Below are 20088 nucleotides of genomic sequence, written 5' to 3'. Positions count from 1 at the left end.
CTTTTGGGTAAAGAACTGTATTTATTCTGTACAAGTTGTGCTGATGTTGCTCATGCATAACGCGACAATCAACACATTCAGGTAACACTTGATTAAAAGGTTGTGTTCTTTCAAGTACTCACTACAAAAGCACATAAAATGGAGTGTGTGTTACAGGATTTTTAAATTTAAATGATTCATTGAGATGAAGCAGACCACCCGTATGAATTTCTTCCCACAAGATCACTTTGCTCAGTGATGAGTCCAGATTAACATAAATATACTCAGGCAATCCCTGTGTTGCCCAAAAACGGGCTTTGCTGCATTTCCTGGCTGCCTCGGTGCATGCGGGAAGCAGGGAAGGAGCTAGCGATGTCACAATGCACAGCTAAAACAGCCCTTCTCACTTGCAGAGCTGCATCTCTGCTCTGGTAACACTCCATGTTATGCAGGTGTGTTCCTGCTGCAGGTGTGGGATAAGCCTCTAGGTGTGAAGGGCAGTGGTGGCCTGGAGGAAGTACCTGTCTTGCTTCTGCTCTGAATCAAAACTGCTGTGCTACACATGGTCCATGTTCTGTTTTCACTCGTGTCATGGGGAAACGACAAACGACTTGCTGTTCACTGTTTGCTCCAGTGTCCAACAATTGCATCAAACTTAACATCTGTCAGCTTTTTCAGAACTCTTGAGACACGTTCTGGAAGCAACCTGAAAGATAAAACCATGCGATGAAATCTAGGATAAGAACTTGGGTCACAGGAAAAGTGGCAGCACAGGTGGGACAAGAGCTGGTCTGGGTGCAGAATGTGTGCTCGCCTCAGACAGAGACCAAAACTGAAACTGGGGAGTAGTTCCCAAGGATATGTAGCCCTTGAAATTCTTTGGCTAGCTTTGATTCTGATCCCTTCACCACCTTCCTCCTTTGATGACAACTCCAAGGACAGGTATCCCCTGGGCAGGATGTTGGTTGCAGCATTGCTGCTGCATCCAGGAAGGTTTAACACCGAACGTAGGCATGTGCATTAAAAATAAGGTGAGAATTGCCTTTGCCTTCTTTGCTTTCAAAACCTCATCTGGTTGACTGAGGAATTTGGGGAAAACAGAAGAATCTTTACAGCCTCTCATAAACAGGAGATTTTGGTTAGAGCCAAGTTGTCTTCTCACAAACGAGTTATTACCAAGGGTTTCTTGAGGGACTGTGGGAGCTAACTGACATGGCAATTTAGTTGTTCTGATGTGCCTTCTAGGCTTCGAACCTGAGCTCTGGTGAAAATGTCCCAGCAGAGCAACTACAACTCGGTAAAGAAGCCTGAGAGGACAAATTGTGCTTCTCATGGCCAGGAGAAGCAGCAGAGTCCTTCTCAAGCACCCTTCCCAGCCCCTGTGGCCTAGACCTTCCGGTGCTGACATGAAGAAGTGAAGGCTAAAATGCAGCAGTTCCTCAGCTGCTTCTGGAGCTTGTGGCTGCTGGTTCAGAGAACCTGTGAAGCTGTTCTTGGCAAGCCCATGAGAAATCCTGTCTGTGAAGGAAGAGATCCCTCAGTCTCCCTTTGCCTCCCTACCAGCCTGTGGAGCAGTCGAGTTCCCCACTCAGCAGCTCTCTGCAAACAGTGGGTTGTAATGACCTATGACAGGACTCAACAAAATGCTTTTATTTCTCCTATTGTCATTAGGAATAATCACCACGTAATTCCTTAGCCTTGACATGTGGTGTAAGATGCTTGAGGTAATTCAGTCAGGGAAAAAAATGTCTCCTGCAGACTGATGCACATTTTCAAGTGGCTATAGACATACTGAAGTCAAATAAGAAATGAATTTAATGACCTAGTATATTGGTTAAAGATATTAAAGATGGTAGAAAATAAATGGAACTGGATTGAATGTAGACTTTGGGTGTCTAGCCATCATTCAGGGGTATTTATTTCAATGATATCAACTGAAAGTTTTCCTACTGTGAAAGCAAAAGACACTTATTCCAATGGTAAAACTTGAATTAGATGGTTCAAGTGTGATGCTTCTACACTCACGCAGTTGTGTTGAATATTCCCCCCCCCCCCCTTTTTTTTAATGCCACTTACATGTCAGAAAGTAAAGCAATGCTCAGCTGTGGTGGAACAAAAACCATTTTCTTGTTAGTCAGTATTCCTTCCATCATTTCTTTCACAACTTCATCAACTTCCAAAATCCTTCCAAGCCTAAAATGAAAGGAAAGCATAAATTTAAGAATGATATAGGTAAAACATGGGAGAGTTGAATGTGAAGTAGGATACTTTGACTGCAGGCAAAGTCAGGTAATTCAAATGCAGGTCTTGTGGTTGAAGTGATGTTGCAGATAGAGATTTATATTCAGCCAATTTTATTTACCCTTTGATATACAGGTTGGAAGCAAGTCCTAAAGCAGGGGTAAATACACCTAAATGCAAAGAAAGGCAGGCTGAGATGTGGCTTTTATCAAAACATTACCTTGTACGGGGGTTTTTGACAAATCCAGTGTTCATAAAAACTGGGCAGACACACGTTGTTTTTATTCCATCCTTTCCCAGGGTAGATAGTTCCTCGGTTAGAGCTTTATGAAATCCAACTGCAGCAAACTTGCTTGAACTGGACGGAAAAAATGTCACAAATGAGAAGATGGGAATGCTATTTCCAACGTGATGTAAATAGAAAGGGGCTGAAAGAACACCCAATACTGACTAGCAGGGGAAGACGTGTAATCCATCCCTAAGAGATAGGGCAGGAACTAATGCTGGCTTTTACTGTCTCACAGTGTAGCACAGAAATAGATAGTGCTGCCAGGGGAGGGCATAGTGAGATGTGAAGTGGGTGACTCTGAAAATCTTAGGTTACTACTGAGCAGGCAGATAAATGCTAGGAAACTATAGTGTGTGAATCCATACAGCTGACTTAGAATGTTTTAAGCTGAATTCTTCTGAAGAATTTTCTGAAGTGTGCAAAATTAAGAACAAATGGGATTATAGATATGGGCAACAATCCTACTGCTTCTTGTATCACGTGGAGCATGTTGTGACGTTGAAGCACGAGATTTGAAACAAAGGACTTAAGCAATTTAGCGCAACTGAAGTTTGTGGAGGCCAGGAGTATAAAACAGAACCAAGCAGAAACAAATCAAATGAGCAATATCAAATAAGTTTAACAGTGTAATACAGCTAAAAGTCCTGGCTCAGGTGTTCTTACATGGCCAACAGTGACTCCCCATGAAGGAACATACCCAGGGAAAGATGCTTCTACTGGGAAACACTATTGTAGAGGGCTAGGTCAGATGCAGTATGACATTATGCCAGACAATAGTATTTCTGCAATTTTGTGCATGCGTTTCCAGTGCCTCTGTTAAACTTGGGCAGTACTTTGGCCTCTCAGCAGTGTCATGTTCCTTACAGCACTCAGTATTACTGTATCTTTTATCTTCTCAAAAGATTACAGTAGTTTTACAGTCAAAACCTTGTTTTATCTGATGATGGCAGAAGCGTTTCTATCCACTGCAGTCACTGCCACAAATGCTAGAAATGCAAAAAGCTGCTCAGTAAGGATTTTCTCATTAACACCACACCAACTCACAGGAGTGCTACATTCTAAGGAGGAGAAGGGAAGGAAGATACCTTTTTTTTTTTTTAACAAAGCAAAATCTGGATTAGGTATGGAGAGAAAAAAGTAAGATTTCATTAGTTGATTGGTCACATCATTAATCCTTTACTGAATCACCTCAATCAGAGCTAATAATGAAATTAGTGGGTACCTCTGTGGGTCCTTATTTGACGGGTGTTGTGTTTTTTTTCTCCTTAGCATTGCTCTTTGGAAGTAGCTTATTCAGTGGGATGTTTATTTCGGTTACTCCGTGTGTGCTGGTGGAGAAGACACAATTAAAAACAAGAAATGAAGAGAGCTGATTTGGAAGTCACTTACCAATAAGCCACCATGAAAGAGGTTACAAAATGACCTGCTGCGGAAGCCACTGTAACAATGTGACCGCGGTTGTTGTCCATCATTGCTGGCAGAAAAGCTCTGGTTGTCTGGAAAGGGTTTTAGAACAAGAAGAGGTGGGGCATGTGGAGGAGGAAACGAACAATAACTTCTTAGGAGTCTTCAACGCTGGCCCCAATTATGTGCAATAAAGTTACTCAGTTATGTGCAGTTAAGTGACTAAGCCTACCCCTAGTGCTGGGGTTGCATGGCACCAAGCTCCTGAGAACCACAGAGACACCCAGTCTCCTTTTAGCTGGGACAATTTGCATCCCAGTTTCCAAAAGGAGCCTTTCAGCAAAGCCAGGGATTGACAGAAGCTGATGTTCACATTGCTCCTGGCCTAGTTTTTAGGTTTCACTTGTCAGTAGCCACGCTGCCGGTATCTCTCAGCACACCCAATCTGTAGCACACCTTTTAGTCCCCTGCAAGCAGAAATTGTTTACTGACCACTCTGTTTTCCCTGCTGAAAGCTGTCCCTGTCCCCGGGGAGGGGAAAGGCAAGGCCTAGCTCTGATAGGGCCCAGCCATGTCACCTCCATGCAGAGAGAAGTTCTGGAGGGGTATAAGGAAGGTAATACACACAGGCAAAGACTCCAGGATGGGCTCCAGGATGGGCTTGAGACAGTGCCAGGAGCCCAGAACCAAGTCAGCAATGCAGGCAGGTACAAAATGCCCCAGGGTAGAGACCTGGAGCCCTGCTGGGCTGACAGGAGCAGTTGGGAAGAGGCTGGCCCTGCTGCCTGCTCTCAGGGCTTTGCTACAAAAAAACATTTTGCATTTTTGAGTTATGCATCTCCTGCCTGCAGGGTCTCGGTGCCTGGCTGAGGGTGCCCCCACCTCCTCAATAACACTCACACCACCACAGAGGGACGAACGCGCTAGTGGCCCTTACCCAGATGTGGGCGAGAATGTTGACCTCAAACATTTTCTCAATCTGGTGGTCCTGGGTCGAGAGCAAGTCGGCAGCCGTGATCACACCAGCATTGTTCACGAGGATGGAGACATCGCCAATGTCCTTCTTCACCTTTTTGGCAAAAAGAACATGCAGCCACGTGTCATTTGTTATCACAATAGTGCAAGGTTATGAGCAGCAATTAATTTAATTTTTACAACTCTTTCTTTCAGGGAGAAGAAAATCATGCTGTGTTTCCTGATCCAGTAGGAAGTGTGCAGTATCCTGGAAGCTGATTTAGATGTGATGTTTTTACACATGCCAGTTTTTATAGAATCTTCACCCACAGAAAAATATGCTCTGCACAGTCATAGCTGGCTCTGTGGACATACTAAATGTTCTGGACCACCTGAACCTTACTTTCTACAATAGTCTTTCAAATTTCCACAGTGGTGTCTGCCTGTTTCTCAGCAAGCTAAAAGGAAGACGTTCCTTCATGGGTCTAAAGCCTAAAGTGGGAGCTCGCAGGGACAGAAGCCCACAAAGGAGGATGAGCTGGGCTGTGATACCCAAAGGGCCGCTTTCCTCTCTGTACATACAGAAACAAAAAAGCTGCAATTTTAAGACTTGCACGCTGTGAGTGGAATACCTCGGGTGCAGTTTTCCAGCCCTTCCTGACACCCAAGCCCATCTGGCTAAGCTTTTGCTCGTGCACCTGCTCCCCTACCTTCTCCGCAGCGCCGTAGATTTCCTCCCTTTTGCTGCAGTCCACCACGAAGGTGTGGACGGTGGCTCCCAGCCTTTCGCACTCCGCAGCCGTCTCCCTGAGGCCGTGCTGGGAGAGGAAGGAAAGGAGCGGACGTTATGTGCCACTGTACCGCGCCCACATGTTGCCCGGGGGGAGGACCTCGAGAAGAGAGCACCTTTGGAGAAGATTTTTTTAATATATTTTTAAACCAGTGGAGTGGAGAAGCATCTGACGAAGATGGCTGTCTTTTATGTTAGAGAAATGTCTATCCTTTACCCTGAAACCAGATCCGCAGGGGCATGCTTTCCGATCTTACATCATCACCTTAGCTGCCAAAAGCTTTGGGCCCAAGCGTCTCCCTTGGCAACGCGATGCAGCGCCTGCCCGGCCGGCATCGCCGTGCGTGTCCCGGCGCTGCTGCTGCTGGCAACGGCTGCCCGTTCCCCCCTTCGTGCCGGTTACACCGTGCCTCAGCGGCCCCCCAACCGCTCCCCCCCACCTCACGGCCCGTTACCGTGTCGACGTCCCACAGCACCAGGCGGCTCTGGCGCCGGGCGAACTCGAGGGCCGTGGCTCTGCCCAGCCCGCGGCCGGCCCCCGTCAGCAGCACCAGCTCCCCGCCGACGGCCTTCCTGCGGGCGGGCAGCAGCAGCCGCACCGCCGCCTCGGCGTACGCGTAGAGCAGCGTGCCCAGGAACAGCGCCAGCTCCCGCACCGCGCCCATCCCGCCGCACGCAGCGCCCCCAGCGCACGCAGCGCCCCCAGCGCACGCAGCGCCCCCAGCGCCCCCAGCGCACGCAGCGCCCCCAGCGCACGCAGCGCCCCCAGCGCACGCAGCGCCCCCAGCGCCCACCGCCAGGGGCCGCTGGCCGCGCACTGAGGGAGGGGGCGGCAGAGCCCCGCCCCTCCCCAGGGACAGCCGTGCCGGGAGGAGGGGCGGCCGCGCTCGCTGCCGATGCTGCCGGGACCCGGCCTGCCGCCGGCCCTCACTCTGCTGGGGCTCGCCGCCGCGCTGGGCCCCCCGGCCGCCCGCTGCGCCCTGCGGCCCCGCAGGTACCGCCAGCACCCGGCTGTGGGGTTCGCGAGGGGCCAGGCCGCCCCCCGGGGCTGCTGGGGGAAGGGGGGCGCTCGGCAGAAGCGCTGCGGCCGGCGCCCGCACGGGTGGCGTGGCTGCGGCTGGGAGCTGGAGGGGCCCTTCTGGGAGAGGTTCGCTTGGTGCAGCCTCCTGTGCCCCTCTGAGGTGAAGCGATGGGGTTAGTAAGTAATATAAACTGGGGGTTTTCTTCTCAAAAAGCTCGCTGCCCGTCTTCACGCAGTCAGCACGGGCGGTTGCTAAAGCTCACGCCCTTTTACAGAGCAGATGGATTTCCTCATGTGCCGCGACTCCTTAACCGAAACCGCAAAGCTTCTTGCTGAGAGCTTGTAAATATTTTCCTTTTTAAGCACTTTGCAAGACTGTAGCCCCTTGCAGTACTTGGAGCCTCTTCGAATATTTCCCTGCATTTTGGGGACAGTTTATAAACATATTATTATGAGTACAGGAAGGCTGCTTCGTGCACTGAAATTAACCTGCGTAGCATTTTTAAGAGCTGCACATCAGCCACTATAACCTAAAACTTAATTATCAACTGCAGAATGTCAGCTCCGCAACACCCATGGCAAAGTAAAATTACAGGAGACCAAGGTTTTTCCTTTTCACTGAGTTGGTTGCATGCTCAAAGCCTTCCCAGAAATAGAAGAGCAAGGTGTATGTTACTCTCTGCTATGTCACACAAAACTGTGTTGCTCAGAGCAACTCATAAGGTTGTTTTGCTAAGGCTTATGGATTATTTCCTATTTGGTTTTCCCTGCTCTGCTGCTGGCTGTGAGAGCAGGCCTCTCATAAAGCTGAGCTGGTTTGTTGATGAAATGCCCAAGTGCAGGCCTCCCAGCTGCAGGTCCTGGTCAACACCTGAGCTGTACCTTGGAGATCAGTAATGGTCACAGCACTGCCCGGCCCAGAATGGCACTGACACTTCTCAGCTTCTCGTGCAGCAAAGTCCTCATGTGTCCAGTGAAATACTTGGTGCTTCACAGAGCTGGAGGAAAAGCTCAGAACCTGTTGGTCCCAAGTGACTGTTTGCAAGCTTTCTGAAAGAAACAGCAATGCATTGCTGAAAGCTGTCATTTTGCAAAATGCCTAGGCTGTTCTGCTTGTTCTAGTCTCATATTCAGATGTGAGATTTAATAACAGGCTTAATACTTACTCGTTACGTGTTCAGGAATAAGATATTTATTTTTTCTTTCAGTAACTTGTCTGCAACCCATTGGTCCCATCTCCACCCTACTAACATGTTCAACAGTTGTAACGTTAACAAGTTCTACCACAGCAAAGCTCTCACCTCCCCATATCCTGGATCGCACATTGAGCGTAGCCAAGTTCCTGAAGACAAAGTGGGCTGGCTGACTCAGTGGGAAGGTTATAATCCTGTGGAGTACACTGCAGCGGCTGTTTTGGCCGGACCCAAGTGGGCGGATCCTCAGCTCAAGTGAGTGGAAAGTGTGGCTCTTGGCTTTTTCGAACTGGGCAGGAGGAAATACTGATCGGCTGAGTTAAGTGTCACGTGATGCTAGAGGGATTTTGCAGGCTAAGACCTGGGGATGGTGGCTGGGGGACTGAATGGTTTGGGTCAGCTGTGAATGTCTTTGACACATGGTTTTAGTGAGCTGGTGATTGAGGTAAAGCAGTAGTGTTAATTGCAATAATGGGCAACTGTTCCTACAGCTGTTGTGTGTTGTGAGAGAAGTAAAATTCTCAGAACCCTTACTGATACATATTTTCCAATATTTTTGATAAGTGCGAATAAGAGCTTGGGAGAAAGTTTTCAGTACGTACATGCGTAATTGGATGCAAGATGAGAAGAATCTAGTTAGATCTGGAGGTCTGGAGCTGAGCTCTGACTCAGGAAATGCAGCAAGTTGAATGCCTGATGGTGACTGCTCTGTGAATGTGTGTATTGGTTCTGTGAACACGTTCTCTGTTCTCCTCTTGAGGAATGCCGTAGGCTGCTTAGTGAGGGGATTAGGTGCATGCACTTACCTACTGCCAGATGCTCTTGTAGGAGGTGTTGGTAACGCTTGAAAATGCAGAGTTGGTTTTTAGTGTAGCTTCCCAAATGGATTGTGAGGAAAAAGCTGGTCAGTAGGTTGACTCCTGTGGTGGTTTGAGGGGAATTGCTTTGGGGAGCAGCAAGGAGGCTTCTGTAGGCCACCCTACCAGCGTGTGCTTCAATTTTCAGAGGTGCACACAGGGCATGGGCAGTAAACTTTTGCAAAGTTGTTGGTTGCTTTTAGCATGTAACTGCTCGCTGCTCTTCAGTTAGGAAAGTGTTTGTTGGCTTTGTCACTGGATAAAATCTAATGCTCCCTAACGTGAACAAGAACAGCTTTGAAACATCCTCTAAATGAAATTGTAGGAGGAGAAAACGTTAAATGCTTTAGAGTGCCACGCGTAGCTGAAGATTTAAATACAGAGATAGTCATCAGTAATTGCTCAGACTGTATAGCTTCCCACAGGAGAGGGAGGGCCTGTACTTTAAGTTCCATCTAAACCTGCCCATTAGCCAAAGGGGTGTTGTAGATTGGGTGGCTGGCCTCCAACCTTTTCTGGTGCAAAGGGGGTGTGTTGGGTTTTAACTTGCTTCTAATTACTCTTTTCTGCAGTGATAAAAATTTTTCTCCCAAATTTAATGAGAGAGATGGAGACGTGGAGAGGACGAGTCGGAATGGCTTGTATGTGGTTGAAAATGGGAGGCCCCGGTGAGTGATTTTCTTTGCATATTCATTTCAGTGATGTAGTTTTAGAGCTCCTATGGGTCTGTATCAGTTTAGGTGGATGGTACCTGCTAGAATAAAATCAAGAGGGTCCTCCCAAGAGACAGAAGAAACGATACTTCAGTGCCAGAAGGTTCTTTTGGGAAGAAGGCTGTGGCAGCGAGGCACTGAAATGCTAGCCAGTTCTGCCCCAACACTGGGCTGTGGGAACCTGGGAGGAGGAGGTCATTAGCACCTTTGATAGTAGGGTGTGGTGGAGTTGCTCCCTCAATCGGACCACGTGTTGTGCTCTGAAGTTTTTTATACCATTCAGGTGCGCTACGGCAGAGTAGATGAGATCCACTAACAAATCCTCGTGTAGCACAGATGTGTAATCAGACCTGAATTTAATTTCTTTTTTTTCCTCTGGGATTTTTTTGTAATTAAATGCTACGTGCATGTGTAATCTGGTAAACTGAAAACTGGATTAGGTTCCCAGACCAGGTGATATTTGTGTGATGAGAGTAAAACTTGATCAGGAATATGTCATCTGGAAAATAACAAAGCTATTTTGTTCTTTGCCTGTACTGTCAGACACAAAAAGATAATGAAGGAGAGAATCTCTTTATTCTTTAAAGCTTTTGCTGACACTGGATGTACGGTGCTATCCTTAGCTTTGTTATTGCAGCTTCCTTAAGAGCTGCTTTTGCAGAACACTTGAAGCTCCACGTGGGGCCATACACTTATTTAATGTGCTGTGCTGCATCTTTCAGAAATCCCACGGGAAGGACTGGTCTCACAGGCAGAGGACTATTAGGGCGCTGGGGGCCAAACCATGCCGCCGATCCCATTGTGACTAGGTAAGGAACAAGCGACCGAAAGGTGGCGTGCAGTAAAGCAAAAGCATTCACATCTTTTTCTGTGCATTTGGGAACCAGCAATTACATGTCAGGTGGCTTTTTGTGTGTTGCTCTTTGTAAGCCTGTATGTATATGTGCATGGAGAGATGTATAGATATGTGGAACACAAAAGTATTTTAGCCTTTGTTCCTGGAAAATGCTTAGGACTTGCTGTTCATTATAAGCCATTGCTTCTGAAATGCTGAGAAGGCAAATTAAAGATCAAGAAAGTGTAACTCAGTAGAAATACACTGTACAAATGCTCTTCAGTAACAAACGTGAAAATTAAAAGATAATATGACATTTTGTTATTGTCTGAATAATGCACCAAAAGACCATAGCTGAGGCATAATAAATTGCAGGAACAGGGTTTTGTCTTGGTGCCTCAGCTGTGAATGAAGTGGTGTGCCTGGTTTTGCACAGGAGGAAACACTGGGGTGGCCTGGTGTGCAGGAGAAGGAGATGAGGGCTTGCTTAGTCTGTTTTGTCAGTGTGTGCTTTACTTTAATGGTGGTTTTGCCTCCAGAGCCTGTGTGATTTCATGTCAAGTGTATTACACCTAGAGCTTTCAGAGGAGCTGGTGCAAGTACCAAACTGCAAGCTAAGGAACACCGCATTGAAGACAGAACCATTGTTAAAGTCACGCCACTGCCTTTTAGTTCTTGCCCTTTTCAGAAGGCTACCGATGCTGCTGGTTTTTTCCTTTGAAGTAAAACAAACACGGATTTGATTTTTGTCTTTATTTAAGTAGTTTTTTGCTGTAATTACTGCAGTTATTCTAACTCCTGAGTGCAGTGGTGGGTGTTTGAGGCCTTCTGTTGGTGCTGAGTGGGTGGTTTGAAAGTGTTGCAGCTGGAATTTATACTTTGTCATAGCAGAAAGTATAGTTATCGTTATCTTACAGGTAGGTAGAAGTACAGTTAGACGTAAAGGTTTCACAGTGAGAGTTACAGTAGATACCAATGTTCTGGACCTAGCTGCAAAAATGGAGGGACGAGATCTTCCCAGACAGCTCTTGTCTGTCTTTGATCCAGAACTGTGCTTGATCCACTGCCTTGGCCCTCCAACAGGCCATTGTGTGGGAGCTCTGCTGTTTGGTTTCCTTCTAAGAAGCAGCAGCAACAAATGTCCTTATGTGTTGTTTTCTGCAGGTGGAAGAGGGATGGAAGTGGCAATAAGATCGCTCACGCAGTTACTGGCAAAAACATCTTGCAGTTCGTAGCTATAAAGAGGAGAGACTGTGGGGAGTGGGCCATCCCGGGGGTAAGAGCAAAGCTCTGGAAACGGTGGACATCTCTCTGGCAAGTCCATAAGCAGATAACTGGCATACATGTGGTATAATTACTTTTTGGGGATGACCTCATGATGTAGAGGGGAAGAGAAAGGTTCTATAAACAATTTGTCTTTATCCTCCCAAGCGTCAATTGATAGGCTTTCTGCTGTTCCTGCATTACAGGGCAGTACTTGTATTTAATTTTGATGGTGTCCTTTGCTTAATGCAGGTATAATTTCATCTGTTGTAGTTTTTGAAGGATGTGTCTGCTTGCTTTTTACAAATAAGTGTAGAATTTCTCACATAACCAGAGCGTGATTTGTATGGGTGTAATGTCGTAAGCACCAGTAAAAGAGTGATAGCAAGGGAGGTCTTAGGCTCCTCAGTTGTGTTTTTTTCCTCCACTCTCAGGGGATGGTGGACCCAGGGGAGAAGATCAGCGCTACTCTGAAGCGAGAATTTGGGGAAGAGGCCTTGAACTCCTTGCAGAAATCTCCTGAGGAAAAAGCAAGCTTGGAAAAGCAACTGCAGAGGCTGTTCAGCCAGGAGCACTTTGTGGTAAGCTGTGTCTTTTGAGATAGCCTTGGGGTAACTTGCACCTAGTTAGGAGTTGAAAAAATGCACTGTCATCGAAATAAGCTGTGATGCTCAGGGTTTTGTGATATAAGACAGGGAAGAGACAATTGCATACTCTGTAAGAGTGGCTGTGGGTGATTTTTAATGATGCCTCCTTTTTTTGAACTTCTTGTGATTGTTCTCTGAGTAAGGTGTACAGAGGATATGTGGATGACCCTCGTAACACCGACAACGCGTGGATGGAGACGGAGGCTGTGAACTATCACGATGAAACAGGTAGGCATTGCTGCTTGTGCTTTTTGCTGGTTTTTTACTGTAGATGTTGTTTTTGTGTACGTGGGGCTGGGGTGAGCCATGAAAGTGGAAGAGAATGCAAGTTGAGTTTAATTCTTAAACTGAAAGCAATGGGTGTGAGGGTCTCCCATCTTTTGTCATGTTCATTCACAGCCAGTATTGGTTGTCGTTCCCCTTGGATTTCTTTCAGTCCTGAATTAAGGAACATAAGGGATTTGCCTGAAAATAATTTATTTTTGTGTTAGCTAGTTCCAAATCGCAGAATGTGCATTTGTTATATAGATTGAACACTAGGCCAGTCACTGTCCGGTCACTGTATTTAGCTTGAGTTGGTTTAATTTCCTATTTCAATGACTGAGTTGGAAGGCTCTTGGCTTTCGTTTCTTCACGGTCAGTACCAGTGCCTGCTTTAGGTGCATTGCCTCTGGCTGCTGGCTGGTCTTTACTGCGTTCTTGACTTTGTTGTCTTACTTGCTGTCTCTTGACACCTTTTATCTTTGTTACTCTGCCAGAGCAATTGTTGTGCTTTAGATTCCTTCTATCATTTAATTGGAATGAGCATACATTGCTAGTTCTTGCATCGATCTGTTATCCTGAATGCTCATCTTTCCCCTCTTGACGTGAATCGGTCTGCTTTCTCTGTCTGGAAATCAGACAGACAGAAGTCATACAGTGATATTTTCACTCTTGGGTAGTTAAGAGGTAACAGTGGTGAAATTTAATATGCTGCTGGTTTTTGATTTATTAGCCCCCAGAAAAAAAATGAACATGGTGTTCTTTTGGTCTTTGTTTCCAATATACTTTTTTTTAATAAGCATTTCTTGGCTTGGTTTTTAACAACTTCAGAGCAACTAGAAAGCCTTTCTGCATCCTTATTTAAGTACTGGTTATGTTTTTTACTTCGGTGACTTTGATAAAATAGTAATTTGGGGAGGGGAGGGGCAGGATTGCAGGCATATGTAAGTTTCAGAATTCAGTTCCTATTTTGTTGAGTACCTGAGAAAGTAAGCAATCAGATGTTAAACGTTTAATTGATGCAGAGGGATTGGCTAAACTTGCGCTGTTGTGATGATTTCTGGTAACTTGTCACACTCCTGGTGTTAACCTAGGAGTGGCCATAAAGAGTTGTAGCTGTGCCACTCAAATTTCCGAAAAAATGTTTAATTCAAGTCTGGAAAAGTTTTCTAGCACAGACTCAGTGAGCTACTTGATTGGTTTCTCTCTGAGAAATAGTTGAAGGTTGCTGCCTTTGAGGGAGCCTTGTGGAAAGGAAGAACTGGTCAGGTGTGAGAAGAGAAAGTAGGAGAAAACAGCATGTCCTAACGCTTGTTTTGTGAACAGGTGAGACAATGGATAACTTGCCTCTGGAAGCAGGTGATGATGCTGGGATGGTGAAGTGGGTTGACATCAGTGAGAAGCTCAAGCTGTATGCCAACCATAGCTACTTCATTAAGCTTGTGACTGAGAAACGGGGAGCCCACTGGCAAGAGGATCCTGATCCTGAGTGCCGTGAGTGATGTAAATGCGGAACAGACTCCCACACGAGGGGAATACCAGCTGCCCAGCCTTGAAACTGAAATGACGTCCTTTTCAGTGCTGAAGTTCAGCTGGCAAAAACTCTTCCCTGGATTAGCAAGGTTGCATTGCAAGTGATGTATAACATTGACTGTGTCAAGTGCATGCAGTGTTACAGTTGTGGGGTCACGCTCTGGCTAAATATCTGCCAGAACTTTTGGCTTCAATGAGACGTGCCGTAATGGAGGCTTTTGGAAAATATAAAATGGCTTTGTTGGATTTCTCAAGTGTAAAATGAGATTAATGTGGAGCTGTTAACTTCTTTCTTGTCTTACTTGTTTTCAGCCATTCTTCATATCTGCAGCGTTTTATGAAATAATTGGGAATTTAACTGATTGTAGTTCTGAGCTACACTTGAACTCTGTATTTTTGCACTGATTTCTTATCAGGAGAATGGATCTTTCAGGCCTGTGAGACTTGTAGGATGATAATCTGAATTAATTACTAAGATGAATTAAAGAGCTATGTAAAAAAGCGAAGTTTCTGAGTGGTTTCTCCTTAGAAAAGTCACTGAATAAAAGTCTTATTTGAGATGAGTTTTCACCTTTAGTTACTTTCTAGTTAACACTATGGTATTCACATGAGAATGTCCTAGTGTGTCTATCTAAAAATATCACTGTTGGAGGGTATACCTTGACTGTTTTTTTGGGCAAATCACATTCGGACGTTCTTCTCTTCACACTGCACGTGGCAGTACAGCTGTTGGGGAGACAGTGCCATACGCAGGATCATTGGGATGTGTGGCCTTGAGAGTAATCTTCCAAATGTTTTGGCTGTATTTAATGCTTTAGGTCATGTGTGTAACTTTTGGTCAAGAGGCGCACGTGGGCCCTCTGAGGCATTTGTTGACAACAGGAGATGTATTGGTTGCCATTTTTTCCTGTGCTTAGTCAAGCTTAGCTGTGAAATAGTATGAGAGTATATTAGTTAACTTTCAGAGGAAAAAGTGAAGGTAAGAGCTTTTAGTTTTCCTGTCAATCCTTGCCCTACTTACTCCTATACATTTCAGTTCATCAGCAGTGTTATAAGACAGCATCAGTGGTTTCTGTTGCTGTGTAGACTTCCACAGACTTCATTTACAAAAACCATTATCATAAATTGTAGTTAAAATCTGGTGTTTTCTTCAGCAGCAATGTTTGTGATAAACAAGCCCTTAAAAGCACAGAGTGCTGGGTAGTATTTGGTAGGGCCAGATAAAGACCTGAGAGAGCCTGTGAATCTCAGCATGGACAAAAGGCAAAGCCAGCCTCAGGAGTTCCCTTCCTTTCCTACTCATGGTCATTGCAAGCAGGGTCGCTGAAGTGACGTTGATGTGTTTCTTTTTCCCAAGAAATAATTAAGAGATGAAGAGACCTTAGTCATTTGATGCTCAGCATTTATTCAGATTTAGGAATTAAGCAGAGGAGGGTTGAGAGCCATGCACTTTGCCACACACCAGCTTCAGTAGTGGGCGTGTGAAACAGGGACCCTGTTGTTGGTGGTCCTCCATTTTCAGCACATTGGTGACAGAAGATATGAAGGAGATGTGGAAAGCAGAAGATCATCTGGAAGCAGCAGCATCCTGCAGGAGACAGTCATGGTTATCCAGGTAGGCACCTGCAGAGCAATAGGAGAATTGCAGGTTAGAACCAAGAGCAGTTAATTGTTTTAACGTCTTAATGAATGTTTTATTTGAGCCCTTAGCAGTGTAATTGTCTTTTGAAGCCATGGCCCCAAGAGGAGGCTGTTTCTGTGTTGACGGGAGGTGGCTGGGCAGCTCCTGACAGCTGGGTATACGGCTGGTTATGGTGTGGCAAGTCCAAGTAGCATGATTCTTTCTTCTCTGTGAAGTGCTTAAGATAATGTGCAGTGCTGAAGGAAATGAAAATCACTGAAAGTATCCTGCTGGATGAGATTTAAAAACTGCACAAGGGTAGTGTGTTATTTGTGGAAGTAAAAATTCTTAATGATTTTCCTGTCCTCAGCAGTTTTCAGGCCATTCTGGCAGGGGTACGGGGGCTTGGATATGTTTTTTGGTAGTCGTTTGTTCCCAAGAAAGATTTCCAGCTAGACCATTTTCAGCTGGAGTACCTGATCGTAGACGGTATGTTGTAGAGAGCACCATTGCTTTATGCTTGTTCAAGTATCTTCATAGCTAGATCTTGATGCTTGCTTGGGCCATGAAATTTCTTGCACAATTGAAATATTAACAGTGAGAAGTAGGCAAATGTCGTGATAGAGCTGGCTGCAGATGTGCTTTTTGTACAGCAAGATAGGTTGCTTACCTCAGGCTCGCAATCGGGAAGACTGAGCAGCCCTGAGCCTTCTCAGGAAGGGGCGAAAAAAGGGACGAAAGGGCCGGAAAAAGGGTCCTGTTTGTGGCTGTGAAAAGAAAGGCATTGTGCGTCAGTGTTTTCCAGGTGAGGGCCAACCGCCTGGTTAAATCTGAATGTTACAACTGGTGAGACCCAGTAATTTAGAAACAGAAGCCTTACCGCCTCAGTGCTCTCCCCACCAGAGCTATCGCTGTCGTCTTGCTGTAGAAGAAGAAACAACTTTTTGTTAGAGCAAAACACACTTGAAAAAACACACTTCTCTTTGTTTTTTTGTTTGTTTGTTTTAAACAAAGTGCTCAGTTGTTTATTTTCAAGTGTATCCTGTTAGAAAGCCAAGATCTGCAGAGGAAACTTGTTCTTCAGTGTCTGGAATATGGTCAGCTGCGCGACGAAGGAATTGGGGGGGGGCCCCACTGATGGGCTGGGAGTGACCTTGCAATTTCTCTTTTGCTTTAAAGTTTGAGGAGGACTTGATCTTAAGCCAGAAGTCTGGAATGGGAGTACAGTACATGTGTTCAGCCTTGCACCAGCCATTGGTATTTCTGAGGCTCTCCCATCGGTTAAAAAACCTTGCAATTTCCAAGTGACAACATGGAGATTGCCCGCATTGGACGCCCGCCTGTTTCTTTGTTCGGTACTTACAGCGTTGGCGACAGCAAGGACCATGCTCACGACGCAGGACAGCAAGAGGAGCTTCATTTTGAGCGAGACGCCTGTGGAGCAGATGGCACAGAGTTGCAGCGCCCCAGTTCCAGCAGAAGGGAAGGCGCAGGGAGCACGCACGCAGGCTGGGTTGGCTGCAGCAGCTGGTCCAGGGCTGCTCCAGCTGGGCTTTGAGCATCTCCTGTGGCGGAGGCTCTGTGACCTGTCTGGGCAACCCATTCCAGCGCTTGCCCACCCTCATCGTGGACTTTCCCTTCTGTTCCCTTCCCTTCCCTACAGTTTGCAGCCATACCCAAGCAGATTTCTGTCCTGCAGGGCAGTTGTGTAAGAGCTCGCCCCGGTACTACCTTTGGGTTGCATGTTGAGCGGCTGGTCAGCGGGTCAGGAGAAGTCGGCTGGCTGCGGTGATAGCGCTGCCTGGATGGCCGGCATCTATATATACGCTGCTGGGTAGCGTGGCACACATCAGGAATCTGGAAGGTGTCATGTGTCATATCCTCATGAACCCTGCTGGCTGTTTAATTACTTTTCACCTGATAAAGCCGCCAGATTTTGCAAATGACCTTTATATTATGATTTTTATTTAATCCTTGGGGGATCGACAGATTTGGCAATGGATGCGTCTATTACAAAAGACATGGCTGTTGTCTGTTTCACTCAAGGTTTGTTACCAAGCATGCTCTTTGCCTGCAATAGTGGTGGAGCAGTTTGTTCCAGAGTATGGGGATGAAAGAGCAGAAAGTAATTGTTGTGCTCTTTAGTGGGTTTTCTTTATTGGTGTAGTTTGTTCTTTTTGTTAAGTAATTTGTTGACTTCTTTGAAAGTCCCCATGTATGGAAATCACTAGCAGTGACTAAAAAACCCAGATAGGTACAAGTAGAAATGCACTTGAGATGCATGCAGAAAATGTGCAGAAATTCTAATATGTTTTCCTTTAGGACGCATGCAAGGCCATGGAGGCAGAGGTGTAATCTGGGGTTCCTAGTATGCACATGTTTTTTGGGAATGCAATCAGGTAAAGCTGGTCAGTGTTCAACAAAATGAGAACTGTGACCCCGCATCTTTTGGCATGAACCTTGGAGCCAGAAACAGCAGCAGAGGTGGTTGTTTCCTGTATTTCTTTCTTTCTAGTGTTTGCCATCAGGCCAAACAGGCAGACTGAAAGTTAAACCTAATGTAAACATCTCTGGTATCAAGCAGTACAGCACAGGGAGCTGGAAAAGAAGAATCAGATTGCCAAGTCAGTAAAAAGTAAGCAGCCAACCTGTGTTGGGTAGCAACGTCCTGGTGCCTTGTTGCTTGTAACCAACCATGATGGATAAAACTGTGCAATGGTAAGTGTGAACAAGGAGTGTGGCTGGAAGGGCGCTGTGTGTGTGTGTGTGCCTGTATCTCAAATTAGGTTGCCTTAAGCTGGAGGGGAATGACATTTCACTGCTGATACTCGCTTGTGGAGGGAGAAAATACTTCTAATTTCAATTTACGCTCATTAAAACTAAATGGAAGCAATCAAGTCCACAGAGGTTCACAATCTTTTGCCTACTTCACCATACTGTGAAGACATGAAGTGATAAGTGTTAAGATATTTTTAAGTTAACTGCACTGTTACTGTTATTGGTTGGTGCTATTTCTGGCATGTGAAACAGGTGGTCATTTATGGTCCTTATTCTTAATGGAGTTTTTTATGATTTGTAGGTTAATGATGGACTGGTGGAGCTCCCCCCTTTGCAGCAGATGTGAGCTGAGCTGAATATCTCACTGGTGTAGCACTCTGGGAGAGCAGCATCCCTCCATGTGAACGCCAGCAGGTGCTCCTCCTCTGTGCCCCACAGTGGGAACGTGGAAGCAGTGGCATCACGGAGACCTCTGGAGCAGGTGGGATGCTGGCTCCTTCACGTGCCAGGTGCTTCAGATCTCCATGGCTGTACCGGTCTTGGGGTCTAGTCGTCTGCCCCACGTAGCTTGGGTGGTTTAAGGGCCTTTCTTTCCCGTATGTCCTGATGAATTCTGGTTTGCTGCATCTTTTCCTACCGTTTGGCTGGAGCGCAGCACTGGTGGGTTAGCCTGCGGAGAACAGGACAGTCCCTTGTGTGTTGTCCTGTCCTAAAAAGGGCAACAAACTCACCTGGATCGCTCTAAGTGGGCTGATTCATGGCTGTAGAAAGAGCAAGTAAGCAATAGGCTGCGGGCAGGCAGAAGAAAAGGCTGTCAAAAGTTCCTCGTCCTAAGAGATGTCAAGTCCCAGAGAAAGGCTCTTTATCAAAAGGAATTAGCGCAGTGCATGTGTCATTGTACATCTAATCTGGGTTTATGTGTACAGGCTGCTGGGTGACGTCGCAGAAGGTGCAGTGGGTGACAGGTCGGGCTTACAGGGGAAACTGTAAGGGCAATGGCATTCGCTTTTGTTGGGAGGGTACCATCATTCAGGTGGGGGGGGGTTGGGTGGTTTGGGGTCTGCCTTTGTAGGAAGAGTATTTGGGGTCTCCTGTGTAGAGCAGACACTTGGGGTGTCTGTTCTTTGTGAAGTGTTTGGCATGACATCACAAAGCTACTGGGATTCAAAACTAATATTTCTGTCCTTGCTTTTCCATGCCTAAATTGTGCTCGCTTTCAGGCAAACAAGAGTTGGCAGGTGGTGAAAGGAGTAGGTGGCAGTTCTTTCTGTGGAAAAATGGTGGCAGTAGTTAATGCTTCTGTGGAGGAAAGGAAGCCACTGGAGGAGAAGTTGCAGCTGAGATATCTCCTGCATTCTTGTGGACCTATCACTAATTTGTCTTTGTATGCACACCCAGGCTTGCTATGGTCCTTTCAGTTGTTTGTTACACAGTTGCTCAGCTGGAATTCAGTGTGTGACACACTTCCTGCACTGTTACTGTTTTTTCCAAGGGACAGGAATTGCTGAAAAGCCGATAATGTTCATGCATTAGGAATTAGAATTTACGGACTGCCAAATTCTGATAATTCTGATCTATCCTGGAGTTTCTTTTCCAGCCTTAAATTTAACATGGATTTTCCACTGAACCTTTACCTTGAGCTTTTCTTTGACAAAAGTCTTAAAAATGAACAAACCACAGAACAAAAAAAAAATCTAGGTAGACATTAT

General features: G+C 46.0%; 2 protein-coding genes and 1 long non-coding RNA gene across 4 annotated transcripts; 1 reads left to right on the top strand and 2 right to left on the bottom strand.

The window, feature by feature from the left end:
- Window position 1: 1 nt before the first annotated feature.
- Window positions 2-6385, bottom strand: LOC106041926 (17-beta-hydroxysteroid dehydrogenase 13-like). The gene is made up of 7 exons (XM_048074460.2): window positions 6113-6385; window positions 5578-5685; window positions 4851-4982; window positions 3899-4005; window positions 2441-2578; window positions 2056-2172; window positions 2-685 (listed from the first exon to the last, which is right to left on the bottom strand). Exons 1-7 carry the CDS (start codon window positions 6320-6322, stop codon window positions 598-600), a joined length of 900 nt encoding a protein of 299 aa, XP_047930417.2. The 5' UTR covers window positions 6323-6385; the 3' UTR covers window positions 2-597.
- Window positions 6386-6492: 107 nt separating this feature from the next.
- On the top strand, window positions 6493-14486 carry NUDT9 (nudix hydrolase 9). Of its 2 annotated transcripts, none has more exons than XM_048074457.2 (8): window positions 6493-6651; window positions 7887-8126; window positions 9301-9396; window positions 10164-10250; window positions 11441-11552; window positions 11974-12120; window positions 12330-12414; window positions 13774-14486. In XM_048074457.2, exons 1-8 carry the CDS (start codon window positions 6554-6556, stop codon window positions 13947-13949), a joined length of 1041 nt encoding a protein of 346 aa, XP_047930414.1. In that variant the 5' UTR covers window positions 6493-6553; the 3' UTR covers window positions 13950-14486. The 2 variants fall into 2 exon arrangements, with proteins under 2 accessions (XP_047930414.1, XP_047930415.1); XM_048074458.2 differs by lacking the exon at window positions 6493-6651 and adding an exon at window positions 6703-6851.
- An 879-nt stretch (window positions 14487-15365) lies between these two features.
- On the bottom strand, window positions 15366-19251 carry LOC125184049 (uncharacterized). Its single transcript, XR_007167258.2, has 6 exons — window positions 19111-19251; window positions 17333-17458; window positions 16965-17035; window positions 16482-16523; window positions 16272-16368; window positions 15366-15603 (listed from the first exon to the last, which is right to left on the bottom strand). It is a non-coding gene; the product is annotated as an uncharacterized lncRNA (long non-coding RNA).
- Window positions 19252-20088: the final 837 nt, after the last annotated feature.

Source organism: Anser cygnoides, chromosome 4 (genome assembly GCF_040182565.1).
Source record: "Anser cygnoides isolate HZ-2024a breed goose chromosome 4, Taihu_goose_T2T_genome, whole genome shotgun sequence".
Taxonomy (NCBI): Eukaryota; Metazoa; Chordata; class Aves; order Anseriformes; family Anatidae; genus Anser; species Anser cygnoides.
Note: the sequence above shows the minus strand (reverse complement) of the source record. Positions and strands in the feature narration are given on the sequence as shown.